Below are 22,359 nucleotides of genomic sequence, written 5' to 3'. Positions count from 1 at the left end.
AATCAAGGCAACTAATGAGCTTTTTAAACGAACTGGGATTTGAGCCCAGTTTTCAAGTTGAGCATTTGGCAACCTCATCGGTTCTCTTTCAGTTCAAGAGCTCTGTGCTTGGTGAGGCCAATTATTCCTCCCTCCTATCAGAAGACATTTCATGTTTCTCAAGTTGTTGTTTTAAGTTTAAGAGCCCTTAAAACTCTGCGGCACACCCTGGAGGTTCTCTTGCCCTTGGCAGTCAGAAAAAGAAGACCGCTCGATTAAGACCACCATTGGCACCCCAGGCAAGGCACATCTTTTCCATTCCTTGTCTATTAAATCAGCTTCTTGATGCATCACTTCATGTATGAATAGTGAGCACACAACATGCATACCTGATATTCCAGGAAAAAATAGCACCCTCGGTTTGATTGTCCTACTGCTCTCCTAGATGCAGACTGTGGAAGGGCCCCATCCAGCCCTCACACTGCTTTTGCAACTATCTCTGATCACTGATCAGGAATAAAAGGCTAGGTCAAGCCAAGTAGCTGAACTCTGCTGCTTGGCTGCTACATGAAACAGAACCCGGCTTTGCAGCCAAGAATCTGTTAAGTGGACCTCATTTTCCAGCTTGAGATGCTCCTGCACTGAAATTTATTCTTTCATAGACATGTTCGGGATTTAGCTGTTCTTTCTGTACGGGGGAAAGAGTGTAATTTCCAAAAATCTGAACTCACCGATTTTCCTTTGACTCCTCCCTTTGCCTTGACAATGACTGGAATACCCTGCATCCCTGAGATTCTTCCAAAATTGAAATATCTGGGCAGGCAAAAGGCCACTGGCCATGCTGTCTGTTGGTGGTTGGAGAATTGTAATCCCAAAAGTTAATTTTTCCAGATCTGGAGTGTTGATATCCCAGGTCACAAATAAGATTCTGTAGGTCCTGTGTCAGAACCCTGCTACTAGAGCCTGGATGTGGCTCTGAGTTTCAGGGTCACTGACATTGATAAGACACCTGCGTCCCAGGACTCGGAGGAGAAACGGCTGATGGACTTGGCGGGGAATTTTGCGCGGGGTTTTACTGAGCGGGAAGAGACTGTTCAAATGAGGGGGAGGGTATATAAAGGAGGGTTGGCCGGAGCCTCCCATTCTTGGCTTTTCTGATGTTCATGTTTCCTACAGTAAAAGTTTCTGGTGATATCACAGAGAGTCTTGTGTGTTCATTCAGGAGCGGCTGTGGTGAGCTGACACTAAGCCAAGAATACGGACACCATCCCGCTGTAGCGGTGAGGTGTAACATGCAAGTGGAGGATGAAGAGCTCTTGGGCGCCGGAGGAGGAAGGTCGGAAAGGGCCACTCCCGAGACGGACGCTGAGTTCCACCAGCTGGCGGCCCTGGCGTCCTCCACCGCTTATGCCCAGCCAAATGGGGTAACCCAGAGGCGTGGAGTGGTGCGGGGAGACAGCACCGGAGGAGAGGAAGGTTCACCTTCCCCAGGCCCGCAAAAGATGGTGTTTCTGGAGGAGAGGATGTCGGCGATGGAGACCACCCTGGCAGTGATGTCGAGGGCGATGGAGCGCCTGGCGGTTTTGGCGGAGCCGGAGCGAGGAAGGGAACTCCGGGCTAGCTCAATGTGGGACGTGAGCATGGGAAGCAGCCAGGGCTTTGCAGACCTCCCAGCACCGAAGGGAAGGGAAATGCGAAAGGAGCCCGGTGCCCGGCCCAAGATCCAAACGAGCCTGACGCGGGTGGAGGAGAGTGACGACGAAGGGGAAAAGCCTCCGAGAATCCCGGCTACGCTCCCAACTGAGACCCTGGTGCCCCTGGCGAATGCCGGGCGTGGCACAGGACAAAGGGAAGCAGCAGCGGGGCCCACTGGCCCGCAAGGGGGCTTGCGACGGGCGGAGGATTGGGGATTGCCACCACAGGGACCCCTACCGAGACGAGAGGAACTAAGGATCGAGTTTGGGGGAGAGTCCTCTGAACTGGATTTTTTCCTGACCACGGTGAGGGGCTATATGGAGGACAATGCCCACACTTTCAGAACGGAATCCAGCCGGGTACGGGCCATTGGTGCAGTGTTGAAGAGGGGAGCGGCCAGCTGGTACGTTCAACTACACGCGCGGCGCGACCCATGTCTGGGGTCACTCCGACGCTTTATGGGGGCCCTGGAGACCCGTTTCCGAGATCCACTGGAGCAGATCCGGGCGAGGGAGGAGTTGAAGACCGTCTCCCAGGGGCAGAGGTCGGTATCTGAGTATGCGGAGGAGTTCCAATGCCTCGCTGAAAAGGTGCCGGAATGGTCTGCAGTGACAAAGATAGAACTCTTCAAAGAGGGGCTCAGGCGGGAGATCCTCTCCTGGGCGGTGCATCGTGATGAGCCTGACACACTGCGCGGATGGATTCAGCTGGCGGGGCGCGTCGAGACATCGCTGGCCCAGGCGAGGAGGCACCGAGGAGGGCTACAGCAGCGGCCGCAGATGAAAGAGGGGAGCCGGAAGGAGGGATCAACCCCAGCCGGGAGGAGAACGGAGCCGCCAGGGAACGTGAGCACCAGCAGGAGGGGCTGCTTCGTGTGCGGCCGTTTGGGCCACAGGGCTGCCGAGTGCTGGCAGAGAAAAGGGGAAGGCGGAGGCCCGCCCAAACCAAGAGCCGTGGCAGGGAAACGCGCCGAGGAAGAACCACCGATGAGGCACCACTCGGGGGGGTTGGTAAGTCAGGACAAAGCCATGATAGTGGTCCCCATTCAGCTGGAAAGTGGCAGCAAACAAGCAACCTGCAAAGCATTTGTGGATTGTGGATGTTCCAGGAACATCATCTCCCCTGAATTAGCCGAGGGATTGGGATGCGAAAGAACGAACCTAGAATCCCCAATAGCTTTTTCGCAGTTGGACGGATCCACAGCATCGGGATCATTAGCTAAGTACAGTGCCGAAGATGTAAAGTGTAAGATAGGGAGTTGGGAAGGAAAGGTGTCATTTGTGATATCACAAATAGCCAGCTATAATGTTATACTAGGCATGCCATGGCTGGGGCAGGCCAACCCGCAAATCAACTGGGAGGATAAGAGCATGATCTTCAGGATGGAGTTGGAAGAAGGGAGCCAGGAAGTGGAGAGAGAGCCGGGGAAAAGGGGGGAGGAAGACTCTATCAGGATAGCAGAACTGGCAGATAAATTACCCCCAGAGTATCGGGATTTTGTGGACGTATTTGATGAGAAGGAAGCAGACAGTTTCCCACCGAAGCGGAGAGTTGAAGTGAAGATAGAGCTAGTCCCAGGAGCAGAGCTTCCTAAGGCAAAAATATACCCAATGTCGGCTAGGGAAAAGGAGGAACTGAGAAAATACATTGATAAAAACCTAGCGAGGGGTTTCATAGAGCCTTCAAATTCCCCTCTAGGGGCGCCTGTGTTGTTCAGGCGCAAAAAGGACCAAACGCTGAGGCTCTGCATTGACTACAGGGGCCTGAATGCAATCAGTTCTGGAAATAAATACCCCCTACCTTTAGTGAAGGACTTGATCGCCCAGTTATCGGAGGGACAGATATTCACTAAATTGGACTTAATTGAAGCATACCATAAATTGCAGATTAAACCAGAGGACAGGTGGAAGACGGCCTTCTCCTGTACATTCGGATTATTCAATTATCGTGTGCTCCCTTTCGGTTTGTGCGGCGGAGGCGCCGCGTTCATGCAATTAATCAACGAAGTGTTGCATCCATTGTTGTACAAGGGAGTCTTTGTTTTTTTAGATGACATATTGTTAGTATCTCGGACTAAGGAGCAACACGTAGAACTAGTCAGGGAAGTCCTGCAAAAGTTGAGAGAAGCAAAACTGTATGCGAAGCTTGCCAAGTGCGAGTTCAATAAAGACCAGATAGACTTTCTGGGGTATAGGATTTCCTCCCAGGGAGTGGCGATGGACCCTGCGAAGGTAGAAGACGTGAGGGGGTGGGAAGCCCCCAAAACACGGAAGCAGCTGCAATCCTTCCTAGGGTTCGCAAACTTCTATAGAACATTTATCAAGGACTTTGCGCGCCTCACTTTGCCATTAACGGATTTGTTAAAGACTAAAGGTAGGGGAGAAACAGCCAAAGTGAAGGCCCCAGGGGCCAAACTGACCTGGACAATAGAATGCCAGGAAGCTTTCGAAGCCCTTAAAAAGCGTTTTACGGAGGAGCCTGTCCTACAGCACCCTGATATGTCTAAAGCCTTTGTATTACATTGCGATGCGTCCGACCGGGCATATGGGGCAGTTCTGCTACAGAAAGACGAGGGGGGGAACCTGAAGCCATGTGGCTATCTGTCAAAAAAGTTTAGTGATACAGAAAAAAACTGGCCGATTTGGGAGAGAGAAGCCTTAGCGATTCTAAAAGCACTAGAGTGCTGGAGACACTTCCTGGAAGGAAGTGGAACACCGTTTGAGGTGTGGACTGACCATAGAAATTTACAGTATCTAAGATCCCCTCGTAAACTATCAGCGAAGCAAATTAGATGGGCCCAATATTTCAGCCGTTTTGATTTCAGACTCAGATTCTTCCAGGGGAAACATAATATACTCGCTGACGCTCTCTCTCGGATGCCTCAGCACGGGGGAGGAATTCAGGAATCTGAAGGGAGTATTTTTCTTGATAAGCAATGGGGCCTGGCAGTACTAACTCGAGCACAAGCGGCCAAAGAAAACAAACGTACTGCCATTTCCACGGGGGGAGGAGAAATATGGGAGGAAGAGTTGAAGCGAGCGTATGGAATGGACAAATGGTTACAAACAAACAAAGAAAAGGGAGAATTGTGTGGGGATTTGGTGTTTGTAAATAAGAAATTGTATATTCCTGAATGTTTAAGACGAGAAATGTTAAGGAAGTACCATGATAACAAGGGTGCGGGTCATCTAGGCCCCACCAGGACTATTAAACTGTTGGCCAAACAATGCTGGTGGCCCGGAATGAGGAAAGACGCCAGGGGGTACGTCACGCAGTGTGAATTATGCGCAGAGGGAAAAACACCACCGGGGAAGCCCCAGGGGCTATTGCAGAAGGTGGTAGAGCCCATGAGGCCATGGGAATGCGTAGCCATGGATTTTGTAGGCGAACTACCCCCCAGCAGAGGCCACAGATACATTTGGACAATATTGGACTTATTCTCAAAACAGGCACACTTTGTGGCTCTGCCAAAACTTCCTTCAGCTGAAAAACTTGCTGATTTGTATGTGAAGCACGTATATCGCCTACATGGGTGTCCCGACAAGATAATTAGTGACCGGGGAGTCCAATTTACTGCAAAATTTTGGGGAAAATTCTTACAGCTGTTAGGAGCAGAAAGGAACCTGAGCTCGGCCTTTCATCCCGCGACCAACGGGGGGGTCGAACGTACCCAACAGACACTGTGCCAATTCTTAAGGATGTACACCAATTATAGACAGGATGATTGGGCGGACCTTCTTCCGTTTGCTGAGATGGCTTTTAACGGGGCCGTACATTCGGCCACAGGTCGTGCCCCATTCGAAATAGTATACGGACAGGAGGTGGCACCTTTCCCCAGGCTACCCGAGTGGAAGGAAGGGGAGGGCCAGACCGACGAGGAATGGCCGGCCAAAATCAAGCAAGGGTGGCGAACCGTGGTAGAGGCATTGCGGGAAACACAAAAGAAGTACAAGCTCTTTGCGGATCGTAGGCGCCGAGAGGGGGACAAATTGGGCGAAGGAGATCTGGTTTGGCTGAGCACAAAAAACCTGAAATTGGGGTTCCCATCCAAGAAATTGGCTCCACGCTATATAGGGCCATTCAGGGTAGCAAAAAGAATAAACGAAGTGACCTATGAGCTGAGGCTACCAAAGGACCTAGGAAAGGTACACCCGGTATTCCATTGCAGCCTGTTAAAAAAGTATAAAGGAACTCTGGACAGCGGAGAACAATAGTTGTGTTTAATCTTTTCCTTCCAGGACGAAGGGGAGGAGGACGCCATGTCAGAACCCTGCTACTAGAGCCTGGATGTGGCTCTGAGTTTCAGGGTCACTGACATTGATAAGACACCTGCGTCCCAGGACTCGGAGGAGAAACGGCTGATGGACTTGGCGGGGAATTTTGCGCGGGGTTTTACTGAGCGGGAAGAGACTGTTCAAATGAGGGGGAGGGTATATAAAGGAGGGTTGGCCGGAGCCTCCCATTCTTGGCTTTTCTGATGTTCATGTTTCCTACAGTAAAAGTTTCTGGTGATATCACAGAGAGTCTTGTGTGTTCATTCAGGAGCGGCTGTGGTGAGCTGACATCCTGTAGGTTTGTTCTTGTTGAATTTGTATGTAAGTTGGAGCAGGTTCAATTTTTGAGTGTTAACTCCAGCCATTTTTAAAGTATTGGATAGCATAGGGAAGGGTAAACACTCCTGTAATATTTGTTTTGCTGAATGTGCTCCTATGCTGAAGATTTCACCTCACTTTCTGTCCCAGGAACAATTGGATTTTGAAAATTTTAGCTTGTTGTGGAAAGAAGGATTGGTGATAAAGCTTCAGTCAGACACCGTTCCCCGTGATGACTCTTACAAGAGTGAATTTCCTTTTCATTGGGTAGATTTCATCTCACTTTCTGAAGGTTGGGTTGCTGACCTGAAGGTTGCCAGTTCAAATCCGCAAGACAGGGTGAGCTCCCATCTGTCAGCTCTAGCTTGCAGGGATGTGAGACAAGCCTCCCAGAGAACACATCCAGACGTCACCTGGGTAATGTCTCTGTAGACAGCCAATTCTTTCACACCAGAAGCAACTTGCAATATGTTCTCGAGTTGCTTCTGACACGATATTTTTTTTCCATGGGACCCATCAGATGATGCATAGGTTCCCTGTTTGAGCCTATTTCTTTAGTGTGTAGAAACACAAGGATTTTAAAGCCACTTGGGAATCAGCTCCAGATGGTTCCCTGTGCACAGAGATCACTAAAATGGCAAAATGTAGGTGTAATGGGAATTATTTTCTTTTCCCATTTTTTTCTGTGTTGTGACATTGTCCTGTAGGTAGTCCTTAAAAGTGTCCCAGAGATGTAGCTATTGCAGTTACTCATCAGACAGCAGACAGAGCGATAAATATTGTTGTTGTTGTTGTTGTTGTTGTTATTGTATGACACAGCAAACAAGATAGATATGCTGGATTTCGTATCACAAAATCACAAGTCAAACACTTTCCAAGTGTCTAGGACTGTGTGATGTATTTTCGGATGATGCGCACAGATCCCAGCAGGGTGGCCTTTTGCAGTTGGCAGATTGTAATTTTGTCAATGTCTGTTGTTTCCAAATGCCGGCTGAGATCTTTTGGCACAGCACCTAGTGTGCCCATCACCACCGGGACCACCTGCACTGGTTTCTGCCAGAGTCTTTGAAGTTCAATCTTGAGGTCCTGATAGTGGCTGAGTTTTTCCTGTTGTTTTTCGTCAATGTGACTGTCACCTGGGATGGCAACATCAATGATCCAAACATTTTTCTTTTCCACAACTGTGATGTCTGGTGTGTTGTGTTCCAGAACTTTGTCAGTCTGAATTCGGAATAATAATTAAAATAAAATAAACCTGGAAACTGCACTGCAAACAGCATTTAACCAATAATAATAATAATAATAATAATAATAATAATAATAATAATAATAATAATAATAATAATATTGGTTAAATGCTATTTTCAGTGCCGTTTCCAGGTTGTTGCAAGATAGAGTATTTCTGCTACTGAGATGTTCTACTTTTAAAAAAAGCAAGGGGAGAGAAAATGGGAGGAGCTTCCACTCTCCTGTGTGAATGGATTTTTTTTTCTTGTCAGGAGCGACTTGAGAAACTGCAAGTCGCTTCTGGTGTGAGAGAATTGACCGTCTACAAGGACATTGCCCAGGGGATGCCCAGGTGTTTGATACGAGTATTTTACCATCCTGTGGGAGGCTTCTCTCATGTCCCTGCATGGGGAGCTATAGCTGACAAATGGGAGCTCACCCTGCTCCCCGGATTCGAACTGCCAACCTTTCGGTCAGCACTCCTGCCAGCACAAGTTTTTTACCCATTGCACCTCCAGGGGTTCCAGCATCCTGTAGAAATGGGAGAAGGAAAACACGTGTGACGAGAGTAAGAAAGTTCTCAAGATCCTTTGGAGAGAAAGCAACGAAAAGCTGAAAAGACAATTTTCCCCTACCCCTCCGGTGGGATGAAGTCCTAGGAGTCATGTGTAAGAGGGATGTTTGTAACTCGGTGACTGAATATATAGCAATGCAGACTACAGCTTTTGCAGAAAGCCAAACAGGACAGTAAAGCCCAATGATGCATAGAAAACAAAGAGAAAAAACAAAATGCAATATCTGGCAGAAAGAAGAGGACAAAAATAAAGCAAGCTAGTAGGTAAGCAGCAGAGCTGAAGTAAAATTTCCAGAAAATTAGCTTAAAGCAGGTAAAGCTCAAAGCTAGAGAACAGGAAAAATGAGTAGGAAAAGTACTGACAAAGAGAGAGAGAGAAGAGTGGATAGAAAAGACTATTGTGCAGGGAAATGAGAAGCATGAATTATAGTGAACAAAACATTTGTATTTCCCACAGAAAACTTGTCAAGCAAGCTTGCTGCTGTTTGTTTTCACATAAAAGAGGGGATGATGGGAAAGGCTCGCAGAGTCTTGTCTAAGACGTCTCCAACAGTGCCGTCATTAAGGACAAATTCCCACAAACGTCTGCAAAACTAACCCAATTCTCTCCACCTACATGTCGATGTGTGTGCGTGTGTGTGTTTTAACATGAATAGTTCTACATGCAACAAACCACTGAAAATATACAAAACCTCTTATTGCCACATAGCATTCTGGATCAGCCCCAAATAAATACAGTGCTTTGAATCTTTGTTTCATGCCCTGGAGAACTAGGTCACTAATGGATGTGAATTTCCACAAACATGTCATATCTGTTGCCTGGAGAAAATACAATATGACCCCTGTATCTCATGGTTTCATTTATCCATATTTAACAAAACATGTCAGTTTAAGGCAATTTCTAGGTTTGGCAGCAGAACTCTGCAGGTTCTTGGGCTAGAGGTTCTTCCTTTCAATAGGGTTTGCGGTTATCCACAGTTTCAAGTACCCACATGAAGTCTGGGAACATGGATGCAGGCGTCATACTGTATATAAATAGATAGATGGGTACAGAGACTGGAAAATTCACTTTGAATGCTATAACTCTCAGAACTCTCTAGGCAGCATAAATAACTCTAATTAGTTCCGTGGACTGTAGTCCCAAAAATAAATTTTCCAAGCATAGGCTGGATATAATAGCAATTGTCAATGCCCACGGTCTTCAGAAATAATTTAATGGTGGCTTCTTGCTGGCTAGCAAAACAAAGCAAAAGACCTGATTTTCCTGGAAAAGATGGTTCAAGAACAGAATTCTGAAATGTTGCATTAAAAGCTAAAAGATTTCACTGCTAAAGGAGTCGCATGCTGTGTTTCAGGATCAAGGCAGCTAGAAGGTGAGTATGATATTTTTTATCAGTGTAGGCAACCTCTTATACAGAGGAATGACTACCTTCTGCCTTCAAATACAGTAGAGTCTCACTTATCCAACATAAACGGGCCGGCAGAATGTTGGATAAGTGAATATGTTGGATAATAAGGAAGGATTAAGGAAAAGCCTATTAAACATCAAATTAGGTTATGATTTTACAAATTAAGCACCAAAACATCATGTTATACAACAAATTTGACAGAAAAAGTAGTTCAATACGCAGTAATGCTATGTAGTAATTACTGTATTTATGAATTTAGCACCAAAATATCACGATGTATTGAAAACATTGACTACAAAATTGCATTGGATAATCCAGAACGTTGGATAAGCGAGTGTTGGATAAGTGAGACTCTACTGTACTATGAAAGGGCTAAACATACACTGGAAATGGGAAAGCAAATGGGAATGGGTCATCAGGTTTAGTTAATCATGAACTAAATATCTGAATTTACAATGAAATTGGGATATTTTAAGTAACTGTGAAATTTTCAAATTGGTATTTAAATTTACTTACATTATTACCCTAAAAGTGTCCTATCTCCCATGCTTTTTAACATCTACATGAAACCGCTGGGCAAGGTCATCTGGAGTTTTGGAGTTGGGTGCCATCTCTATGCAAATGACACTCAACTCTATTACTCTTCTCCATCGAAATCCAAGGAAGCCCCTTGGATCCTGAGCCAGTGCCTGGCTGCATGAGAGCTAACAAGCTGAAACTTAATCCAGACAAAAGAAAGGTCTTCCTGGTCAGTCGTGGGCCTGATCAGGGTATAGGGTGGCTACCTGTTTTCTATGGGGTTGCACTCCCCCTCAAGAGACAAGTCCACAGTGGGGGTCCTCCTGGACTCAGCGCTGCCACTTGATGCTCAGGTGTCGGTGGTGGCCGGGAGGGCCTTTGCACAATTAAAATGTGCGCACCAGATGCGACCGTACCTCAAGAAGCCTGACTTGGCCATGGTGGTCCATGCCTTGGTTACATCTAGATTGGATTACTGCAATGCACTCTATATGGGTTCAGATCCTGCTTATCTTCATGACCTTATCTCTCTCTACAAACCAGCACAAGATCTAAGATCTGTTGGGGAGGCCGTTCACTTGCTCGTGCCTCCATCAAAAGCATGATTGATGGGGACGAGGGAAAGAGCCTTCCTGGTGGTGACCCCCGACTCTGGAACTCTCTCCTTGGGGAGATTAGATTAGCCCCCACTCTGACCACTTTTCATAAAGACTTGAAAACTTGGATGTTTCAACGTGCCTTTGAATAACGCTTTAGCTTGCAATCATGGCTGCCCAGCCCTAATTTAATGTTTTTTTTTCTAGCATTTTATTTCCAGCCCTAGCCCTATTGCTCTGCGTTTTGCACAAGACTTGCCCTTCCCTCTCATATCTACACATGACCACTTTTTCCAGTTACTGGTTGTGATGTTGATTGATGTATTTTATGATGTCTTTACTTTCCAGTTTTAATTGTTTTAAATATATTGTTTATTTGTTATATGTTTTAAATTATGAATTAAATTATGAATTTAACTTTGAATTTCTTGTTTATCCTGGGCTTGTTCCCCATGTAAGCCGCCACAAGTCCCTTCGGGGAGATGGTGGCGGGTTATAAGAATAAAGTTATATTCTTATTCTTATTCTTATTCTTATTCTTATTATTAAAGTGTTATCAGAATAAATTTGAAAAATCCCATCCATTTTAATTCCCCTCTCATTATCTCACCCACCTCTTTTCTTGTTTTCCTTTTCTCATTCCTTTTACCATCCTTCTTTTTGACTTTATGCAAAAGTTTTAAGATTAAGAGTTTGAAGACTCAGTTGCTAAATATACGAGGAGACTCTATATGGCGTATCTGAAACAGAGCACCTTAAAATCCACCTTCTGTGTTGCCTTTGTCTCTTATGATCTAATTTGCAATTCCCTAAGCGACTTCTTTAAAAATGCAAAAAGTAGTTTTGGGGGGAAATCCAAGTGAATTGTGTTTTGAATAAATGTAGCTGGATAATGTAAAATTCATTTCCTCAATAACAATTAATTAACTTAATTCTGGATAAAAATGCTGAATTTCCAATCACTTTTGTTAAATATAAATTGAATTGAATTGCCCCATTTGACTGGCAAATTTTCGCCTTAGTTTGTCACTTAAGATTCGACAATGCATAAGGTTGCTGTTGCTGCCTCGTTCCCATACACAACTGCTCAAGGCTTGCAATGCAACAGCACCCCATTTAAGAATCCCTCTCCAGACAATTATGTAAGCGCGGTTTTCTAATTGCCGCCATGTTTCTGGCCTCTTGCCATTCTGTCATTCTTTATATGTGGCTTAAGACAGTCCATCAAGCTGCAGATTCAGCATTACTCATCACCTTCTGAACTGAATCTACGCAAGCTTTGCTGAGGTGCATGTTTGTAGATTGGACAATGGGAGATACATCCAATCCATGCACAAATTCATGATGCAACTGGCAAGATAATGCCTGATAATCTCTATATATGATTCTCTTAAAAAAAAGAAAATGTCAAGTACTTAGAATTACAGAAATACATTCCTATTATGTTTTCAAGGCTCAAGAATTAGAAGGGAAAAGGAAAGTTTTTCTAGATTTGAAACTCTATGTTCCTCATTCCCCTAGAACTATTGAAAGATTCTGGACATACCTAATGAAAAGTCACAAACTTCTTGGTGAGGGATAGAAAAGAAACGTTTGTCGATGAGTTTATTCAGTTTAGTCTACAACTCTATGTATTTGAAAGTAATGCATGCAATTTTTCAGTTTTCAGTTATCACAAGGAATCCATAAGTATCAATATAATAACATTCCTTTAAAAATATAAGCAAGGGAATGTATGAATAAAAATGTGTTCCCAAAATTATGCATTGTCAAATATAAGTGACAGAGCTCCATTATAGTAACCATGTTTGATGATGTGTTTGTGTCTTCAATCCACCTCTAGACTAATGCTGACCCCATGAATTTCATAGGGTTTTCTTAAGCAATGAACACTTGGAGGTGGGTCTTGATAGCTCCTTCCTCTGAAAGATAGCCTACAGCACCAGCTAATCTTTGGTGGTCTCCTATCTATGACTGATCCCACAGTGAAAGATCAGATGGCATATGATGACTTTAAGGGCATAGAAGTCTACTGATAACACCACTCAGGCCCCTCCTACACTGCCATATAATCCAGATTATCATATAATCTACATTATCATGAACTGGATTATATGAGTCTAGACTGCTATATAATCCAGTTCAAAGAAGATAATCTGGATTTATATAGCAGTGTAGAAGAGGGTTCAGCATAAACTCAGCCAAGCAGGAAACCAACCAAAGGATTTCCAAGGCGCTGTAGATCAGGGAGCTGGAAGATGGTAACTGGGGTGCTCTCCCATTTGAACTGTGAATTGGAAAGCCGTTGGAGATACCTGCCGGGGTCCTGCTACAACTGCTTCTCTCAATGCATCCTGTAATCAGAAAAATGCTACAGATGTCACTGCTCGACACCTGGATCTGTGGTAATGTAGGACCCAGTCAGCTGTTAACGCTGCCTGTTTGAAACTCTGGGGTCACATGTGGCCATTAATGACCATAAAAATGTACCCCAAAAGTTGCAAAATTGTAAATCTCATTTATTACTAATTACTGCATTAGATACTAGTAGTGTGTATTTGAAAAAGGTGTATGTATTTATAACAATGTACAGGAAAGTTCATGCAAGAAGAAGAAAAATCTCACAACCTGATGTTTACATTCCTGTTCTTGACACTTCAGGTTTTCCTTTATTCACATGTGTTTAATAGTAACCCTTACTGATCACTTTGGTTATTACTCCCAAGTAAACAAATAGGAAAATACACTAAAATGCCCTTTTCTATGAAGCGAGTTGAGAAGGTGAAGGGCAAAGAAGAATGGAGTTGACTGGACACAGTTAAAGAGATTTGGAACACAACCAAAGTGCTTAGAAGTTTGAGATGAAGCTGTATAAAGTCAAAAATAGAAAAATTACAAAAAACACACAACTCAGATAATTGTGTTTACAGAAATACATTCTCAGGTGATGTGCTGCCGGCCGTCTATTTTTCTTTTAACAGACACTCCGGATGTTCCCCTCTGTCAGAGCCGCCCTAGGTATTTTTCAAGTGTAGGTGAACAGAATTTTGGCGCCTCCCCCCCCCCAAACCAATCACTGAAAAATAAAGGCGTTGGATAAGCGAAAATGTTGGATAATAAGGAGGGATTAAGGAAAAGCCTATTAAACATCAAATTACATTAAGATTGTACAAATTAAGCACCAAAACATCATGTTTTACAAGAAATCAACAGAAAAAGCAGTCTCACAGCGCCCCCAAATGTTTTGCGCCTGAAGCAACCGCTTAATTCGCCTCATTGTTGGACCGGCTCTGCCCTCTGTTGAAAGGCAGAACTTGATATTAGGCTTGGGCCCAAACCTATTTGAATGAAAATGATTCATAATATTTGGTGGTCCATTTTGTATGATCTCCAAAAACTGAATGGGGAGGAGAGAACTGAAAAGCTGACCAAAACAGATTAAGAGAGCCAGGTTTTGTTGGCTGCTGGAGGGGATGGAGTCAGATCTGCAATATAGTTGAGGGAGGGGTCTGCCACGGGACTCCTGGAGAAGGTAGGATTATTGCAGCATCTTCTTCTCCCTCCCTAGCCGCAGCAGCGTCCATCCATTTCTTTTTGGAAAATTCCCGAGGCTCCTCCTCCAGAGAGGGCCCTGCTGGGAACTCACTTTCCCAGCAGCACTTGCATGGGACGGGTATTGAAAAGTCTCTGAATTCCTTTTGGAGCATGATGGGAGTTGAAGTTTCTCTCTCTCTCTCGTCTCTCAGCCATTAAAAGGCCTGGTTGTGACCATGTTCTGATTGGCTGAGAATTGACACAACCAGCGACTACAATTCCCAGAAACCTTTCTTACAGTTTGTCTAATTTTTTTTAAAAAAAATTATGGCAAAAACTTAAAATAATTCTTTAAAAAATCAGTACATTTTATTCGGCCAAATTCTTGTCGAATGAAAATGGCAACATTCTTTCCAACTTGAGTAATTTCCTGGTAAACAGAATGAGGGGTTAGCTGAAAATGGGCCCCGAAACAGCATGCCTTTTGGCCAAATTGCATAAGTCCACACCACTAATCTTGGGTCCCCTAAACAAGCTTGCTACCAACACATAAAGGCAGGAAATGCTATTTAATCAGTAGTATGGTATAAATTGCCTTAAAAACCTAAAGGCACTAAATCCCATCCAATCTTGGATGCGAAGCAAGATCAGGATCAAAGACCACCAACACATCCCTGGTGCTGTATTGTCTATATTTCAGGGGAAGGCTTCCCTAAGAAAACCCAGTAAAATTAATGGGGTCACTGTAAGTGGACAGGTAACTCGAAGGCACATACACACATACCTTGAAGGAAGATTCAGTTGCCACTCTAACTGACTTCTATATGTCTCATCTTGTTCTTTGCCTCAGGCAGCAACAGGTCTTAGGTTGGCTCTGCATAATGCTGATGCTCTACAAATCCTGAGCAAAGCTCAAGAATGAACATGCCATCTCCAACCTGTCTTCAGTTTATCCCTCCTTAGCTTTAATTGTAGTAAAATGATGTTAACGCCATAGTTTAGCATTACATGTGCATCAATGCCAATCCCATTCAATGCCAACTAGAATCACCCTTGTAATTAGAATACTTTTAAAAAGCACTTTTGTTGAAAATTAGAACTCCAAATAACAAGGTAAATGTAATATCTGCAGTACCAGACAGAGTCCAAACTAAAATTAAAAAAACAAGTGGTTTTGTAAATGTCGGTTTCATGAAAGCCTATTCAGCTTTCACCAGTTTGGCAATGCATATATAATGCTTAAGGCAAACAAAGGAATTTCTGCTGAAAGGAAAGGAAAGAACCACAACGTATGCATGATCCCGTGCTTGACATATAGTTCCTTAGAAAACACTGAAAAATGTCTTTTTTAACTTTGAAGAAGGCTATCCAGAAAAAAAGTTTGAGAGATGATCAGAATCCATTAAATAGAACTGACTCAAGGTACATGGTTACAAAGAAGTAAATCATGTCAGCAGAATTCCAAAGGCCAGCCATGACATATAGAAAACTCTCCAAGCATCATTCCCTATTCACCAGTAGAAATATATTAATAACTATTTGCTGGCACTTAATGGAACTACAATCTTCTATTTGGGCCAGTTGAATTACTCTAGCTAATGAAAGGATAAGCCTTGGGATCCATGGCATCAGGAGAAACCCCCCCACCAGATCATCACCTTGTCATGCGTTTGTGCGTTCCAGTGAACCGATGAGTGAAGTCGCCAGGGGCCATGTACTCCCACTAGTGGTGGCAAGGTCACAGGGGAGAACCAGACAAGGAATGATCCGAAGACCTCAATGGTGAAGCAGGTGGATAACAACATGATACATGTTACAATGGTAGTGATGGCAGATGAAGGTTGCAACCGATGAGAAGCCACCAATCATTGTGGACCCCATGCCATTGGATCAGAACCTCTTCCTTTGAAGACGGTGTCTTAGTCACTGTGCACCTATCTCCACACATAAAACACATTCATGCACAGGCATCTTCCAAGCAAACCAAAACCAACAGAAGTTCCATGGTGAGTGACGAAGGAGGCAGGACTGTAAAATCTGGAAGCCCCCAGCTATGGACATGAGCAGTGGATTTAGTCATTCTAACTCAATATCTGAGGCATTTAAGCAGTTTGGTAGCTGTAGCCATGTCTGAGTAGTCCTATTTAGGATTAACTCTGCTCACGCCATACAGGGAGGGGGCTGGAAAAGGTGTCCTAACCATAGTCAGCCTCTTTTTATTTATCATTAACTGGACTGCCGCATCCAGAGGGGTCACCACCACCTTGTGGTCAAAAAAGACGAATGAATTTTTGAACGTGGAACATGCGGACACTGCAGTACATCAGGATAAAGCAAACCTGAAAAATTCTACAGTTGACCCTACATATCTGCAGATTCTGCATCCACGAATTAAACCAACCATAGTTTGAAAATATTCCAAATAAAATTCCAAAAAGCACACACACCTTGATTTTGCCATTTTATACTCCATTGTATATAATGGTCCTTGGTCATCCATTGATTTTGGTATTCATAGTGGGCCCTGTGACCAAACTTTATGCAGGTTTGCACAACATGAGGCCCTCCAGGTGTTTTAGACATCAGCTCACAGAATTCCTAACCATTGGACAAGCTGGCTTGGGCTTTTGGGAGTTGGGGTCCCAAACCCCTGGAGGGCCACAGGTTGTGCAGGCCTGAGAGCCCACTGCATTTGGAACTGGAATTCTATTAATAAGAGATATATTCATTTCTATTGCATCATATATTTTGTTTATTTATATAAAATATTTATGCATTGCCTTTCATCAAGATTCTCAAGGAAGATGAAGCACAATAGTCATAAATCTATTGATGTGCAAAATATTTGTTGGATGAGGGAATTCTTTCTTTAATTTGTTTCTGTGAAAACATGCACATTTATGAAGAAATATTTTCACTGCTGACTAATTAATACATTGTAAGTCATCACAAAATGCCCACAAAGTATGATAGCATTAATAACATTCTATATTCACAATCCATAATTTATTCCATGACAGCTTTTGTGCAAATTGAGGGAATTAAGTAACTAGCATAAAATTAGAATCTGCAAATTGATTGCAACCGTTGGACAAAAAAGTTCCATGAACATTCCTTTCATGAAGGACCAATGACTACATATCTTTGTGTAATTTTAGACTCTTTCCCCCAGGCTCCTTGCTTCAATTCCCTTTCAAGTAGGAAGGAGAAGAAGATATAGACTTTTGAGTGTTTCTTGGAAAAGTGGGGGAGTGGAGGCAGATAGATTCCTGACATTTGAACTAGTAGCTATTGTAAGAGTGGTTAAATGACTAATACTTTGGTCACAAACAGAAACCTTCTTAACCATGCAGACAATTTGTTGTTTTAAGGCAGTTAAGTTGTAACCATACACAAAAGCTATTTCATTTACTGTGTGAGATTTGTAGAATACAAGAGAACCTTTCTTGCAAGTTTACACTTCCCAAATCACCAGAATCCAGAAGCCCATCAGTTTTACTTCATGTCATTTGAATAGTGATAATGGTGTAGACAGTCCACGTCACACTCCTGGAAAGATTCCATCAGTTTTGTCCCCGAAAACTCTCTTGGGAACACAGGCAGACAAATGTTAGTATGCTGGAAGAAGCAAAGACCAGCAGCATTGAAGGGATGCTCCTATGCCATCAACTCAGCTGTGGAACGTCTATCATATTTAAAACATATACTTCATCTTTATACTGGTCCAAAAGTAGTGGATTTTCAACTAGCGCAATACAAGATCAACACAAATTCTAAATTCTCAAATAAACTTGATTATTCCAATCTGTTTATGTAACAATGAGAATGTATTTTTTTATCTATCAACATATGAAATATCTCCAAATGCTAAGAAAGTTACTGATGATGTACCAAAAGCCCCTACATTTCCTGCAAGTCCAAGGCTGTATTTTCAGCATTTTTCTTGGCCAATAAAGGTATCATTCTTTTGTGTATTTTGTATTTTGTTATATTTCCCTAAATGGGAAACACAGCTATATATGCATGTGTTTGTTTACAAGATACTGAATTTTGCTGCAACAGGAGAAACTAACAAAAGAGAGCGATGAATTGAGACTAAAATCTGAAGTTTTTCTCTCCAATAAAGACAAAACTTTTTCATTTGGCATGTGTTAACTATACAGCACCTAACAGATCTAACAGTAGAGACTTGTTGAGAAATTCAATGTTCTCTACACTTAGCTTCACTCAGGAGAGAAGCTGCCTGGATTTCAAGATAATTTCATTCTGCTGCTAATGGAGGTAAAAATTTTATTACCTGTTTTTATTGCTCTTTGTACCTGGTCTCTGAGATGTCCCCTAGACCATCTTAACAACCACAAAAATAACATCTGAGATAAAATGTAGGCCTCTGACTTTTTTTCTCCTGTATAATTTTTAACATCTTAACAATTTCGCCTGGAGAAGAAGCCAGTGAAACTTCAAAACCTTGCATGATGTATTTTCTACATTTTGGTTGACACTTTTGCAGCTTTTGGATTTTGCTGTGTGTAGCTTAATATTACATGTACAAATGAACCTGGAAGAGAATAGGTTTCATTATCTCCTTCCAAAATTGTTATTATGGAATTTGGAAGGGAAATTGGAACAATAATGATATATTAGTTAACATAAGCTGTTGGAGGGAGGGGGGTTTCATTACTGACTTCTGCTTAACCATGGAAAATATTTCAACATCAGGCCCCTGCAACACACTCATTTTAGATTTGATTGATAAGAAGGTGAAATGTAAAGGAAACAATTCCATGCATCTGGTTGAGATAAAATTGTCAGGAAGGCTATGATCTCAGGCTAAACAAACAGGCAAAGCTAACTATGGATCCTGACAGCTCCCTCTGAACAAACAAGGGCAGCGGGTGCAGCGCGAGGTGTGCCAAATGGGGAACCCATCTGAGTCATGCAGAGGCTATTATTCCAACAAGAACTCAGCAGATACTGGGTTGATAGAATCAGCATGGGAGAGCACCATGTCCTCTTACATAACTTTGCTGGGGGTAACACATTAAATCATGCTGCCATTTGTCTGTATTACTCATTATTTACTGGCCACATAAGAAAGGGAATAAAGATCACTACAAGCCGGCTCCCAACCAGCAAGCACAGTTTGCTCGCATATCCTTAACACAGATAAAGTACCTTATTTCATCCCAGAAACCAAGCTGAAACTGGGAAGACAAATTCATAAGCAGTCTCTGGAATGTTATTGTTGTTGTGTGCCTTAAGGCATCATGTTTTTGGGGGGGGATTTGTTTGTGGGGTGCCTTTGCCTTCCTCTCAGGTTGAAAGAGTGTGACCTGCCAAAGTGGGTTTCCATGACTGAGCAGGGATTCAAACCACAATCATAGTTCGATTATAGCTCAAATTGCTACATCACACTGGCTCTGGAAGGTATTTGTTGTTTATTCGTTCAGTCATTTCCAACTCGTCGCGACCTCATGGACCAGCCCACACCAGAGCTCCCTGTCTGCCATCGCCATCCCCAGCTCCTTCAAGGTCAAGCCAGTTACTTCTAGGATAACATCCCTCCATCTTGCTCTTGGTCTGCCTCTCTTCCTTTTTCCTTCCATTTTCCTCAGCATCATTATCTTCTCCAAGCTTTCCTGTCTCCTCATGATGTGGCCAAAATATTTTATCTTTGCCTCCAATATCCTTCCCTCCAGTGAGCAGTCGGGCATTATTTCCTGGAGGATGGACTGGTTGGATCTTCTTGCGGTCCAAGGCACTCTCAGAATTTTCCTCCAGCACCAAAGTTCAAAAGCATCTATCTTCCTTCACTCAGCCTTCCTTATGGTCCAGCTCTCTCATCCATAGGTTACTATTTTATCGAGATTGGTCATTGCTCTCCTCCCAAGAAGTAAATGTCTTCTGATTTCCTGGCTGCAGTCTGCATCTTCAGTAATTTTTGCACCTGGAAATACAAAGTCTGTCATTGCCTCCATAGTTTCTCCCTCTATTTGCCAGTTATCAGCCAGTCTGGTTGCCATAAACTTGGTTTTTTTATGTTTAACTGCAACCCAGCTTTTGTACTTTCTTCTTTGACCTTGGTTCTAAAGCTCCTTGGCTTCTTTTTGCTTTCAGCCATCAATGTGGTATCATCTGCATATCTAAGGTTGTTGATGTTTCTTCCAGCAATTTTAATTCCAGTCTGCTTCATGAGAACCACCACTCCTCTTGATGTTTCTCCAGCAGCAGCAAGGGTGTCCCTCTGGGCAGCTAAACCTGGCAATTCTAACTGGATGGCCCCCCACGAAGGTCTTCCTCCAGGGGCAAACCAAGAATGGGCAACTTGGAAGTCCCTAAACAGACTGAGAAGCGGAGTGGGCAGATCAAAAGGCAAGATGGCACTACCTGGAGAAATCCTCCACCTTGTGTAACTGTGGAGCAGAACAAACAACTCTGCATATGTATGCTTGCCCACAATGCCCTGCCTCATGTACGGAGGAGGAGTTGTTTAAAGCTACGGACAATGCGGTTGCTGTTGCCCGCTTTTGGTCCAAAACTATTTAGTTGCTTGTGATTTCCTTTCCCCCCCATCATTTTGAAATGTATTTGTTGTGCAATGCTTTTGACACTAAATAAATAAATTCCAGTCTTGGATTCATCAAGCCCCGCACATTGCATGATGTGTTCTGCATATAAGTTGAATTGGTAGGGTGAGATTATACAGCCCTGACGTACTCCTTTCCCAATCTTGAACCGGTCTGTTGTTCCGTGGTCTGTTCTGACTGTTGCTACTTGGTTGTTAGACAGATTCTTCAGGAGACAGATAAGGTGACTTAGTATCCCCATACCACCAAGAACTTACCACTATTTATTATGATCCACACAGTCAAAGTAGTACAGTTAATTGTTCTTCTACACCAGACATAGGAATCATGCAGCCTTTCATTTGCTGTTGGATCGCAACTTTAGCATTCCTCACTATTGGTTATTTTGGTTTGAACCAGTTTATAATAACAGAAAATCCAAGTGACTAAATAAGCATTAATGTACGAATTCCAAAATCATCAGGGATTGTATCAGGTATAACAATGGTGTGCTTGGATACATGTATAGAAGAATTCACCCTGCTGCCCTGCTATAATGGTGTATTTTTAGCATTTGCCTCCTATAACACTCTGAACCCATGACCTATTTTGTTTTATAATGACAATGGGAGAACAAAAAAGGAACAATTTCATGCCTGGGAAGCAACATTCTCAGAACAAAACTTAAATCTGTGTTAAAGACAAGTGCACTCTTGGATCAAGTTCATAAAGGCAGATAAAGGAATAGACGCCAGGCACAGAGGAGCGGAAATGACAAGACGGCTATTCCATGGCGTAGGAGGGGGTGGGGGTGGGAAGAAATGGGAAGTTATCCCCGTCTTTTTTTGCAAGTGAAGTAGACACTACATGAGCTGTCTCCCCACTTGATGAAACAATGTATTCTTTCATAAGATGCAGGTGTTTGATGGCTTAAAGAAAAGGCACATTGTGAATGCAGAAAGACAGTGGTGGCTACATCGCTAAGAAGCCCTCCAGTCCCACATAGAAGGGCATGTTGCAGAGAATATTGCTGCTTGCTTGAATTATCACTGAAAGCTCCTCTCTTTCTTCCCGCTCCTCCACTGGAATGAATGCAAGCATAAAAGAAGAATGAAATAGGATGTGACCAGCATATATGCCACCAGTTACTTACATAATTGGGACAAAGGTTACTCTTAGAAGCAATTCTCAAAGCAGGAATCCTAGTACAAGCAGGGGTCTTCAAGCCATAATGCAAGCAAAAAGGACTGCTTGCCACATTTACACTTGAACTAGGGGGACCTTTAAAAATCCAGAAAATAGATGGCAAGAACTCCTGCGTCTCCCATTCCAAAGTTATAAACCGAAGGAAATAAGACTGCTGAAATAACAAGCCCCTGAAAACTTAAGCGTTTTAGTCTATCAGCCCTGTAAATTGCCAATCATTGACTGTTGCACTAAACATTCATTCTCTGAACCCGGAAGCAAAAATATTAAAGACAGAAATTGTATACTTTGCTACAGCCTCTTTATGCCTGCCTTAAATAATAAATTCATATATTGTCAAGGCAGTGTCTCCTTTGTCTTCTCCAACAATGGGATCTTCCTCTGGTTTACCACATATAATCTGGCTCACCTTTCAGATCTTGCATTTTTGACTGCTTCTCATTGCTAGCTACAGGCAGTCCT

General features: G+C 43.3%; 1 protein-coding gene across 1 annotated transcript; it reads left to right on the top strand.

Annotated features, from left to right (window-relative positions):
- The first annotated feature begins 919 nt into the window (after window positions 1–919).
- On the top strand, window positions 920–6,223 carry LOC134299160 (uncharacterized). The gene is made up of 2 exons (XM_062981091.1): window positions 920–2,684; window positions 5,913–6,223. Exons 1-2 carry the CDS (start codon window positions 1,137–1,139, stop codon window positions 5,952–5,954), a joined length of 1,590 nt encoding a protein of 529 aa, XP_062837161.1. The 5' UTR covers window positions 920–1,136; the 3' UTR covers window positions 5,955–6,223.
- The last annotated feature ends 16,136 nt before the right edge of the window (window positions 6,224–22,359 follow it).

The sequence above is a fragment of the Anolis carolinensis genome, chromosome 5 (genome assembly GCF_035594765.1).
Source record: "Anolis carolinensis isolate JA03-04 chromosome 5, rAnoCar3.1.pri, whole genome shotgun sequence".
Lineage (NCBI taxonomy): Eukaryota > Metazoa > Chordata > Lepidosauria > Squamata > Dactyloidae > Anolis > Anolis carolinensis.
The sequence above is the reverse complement of the archived record's forward strand: the minus strand, read 5'-3'. Positions and strand labels throughout refer to the sequence as shown.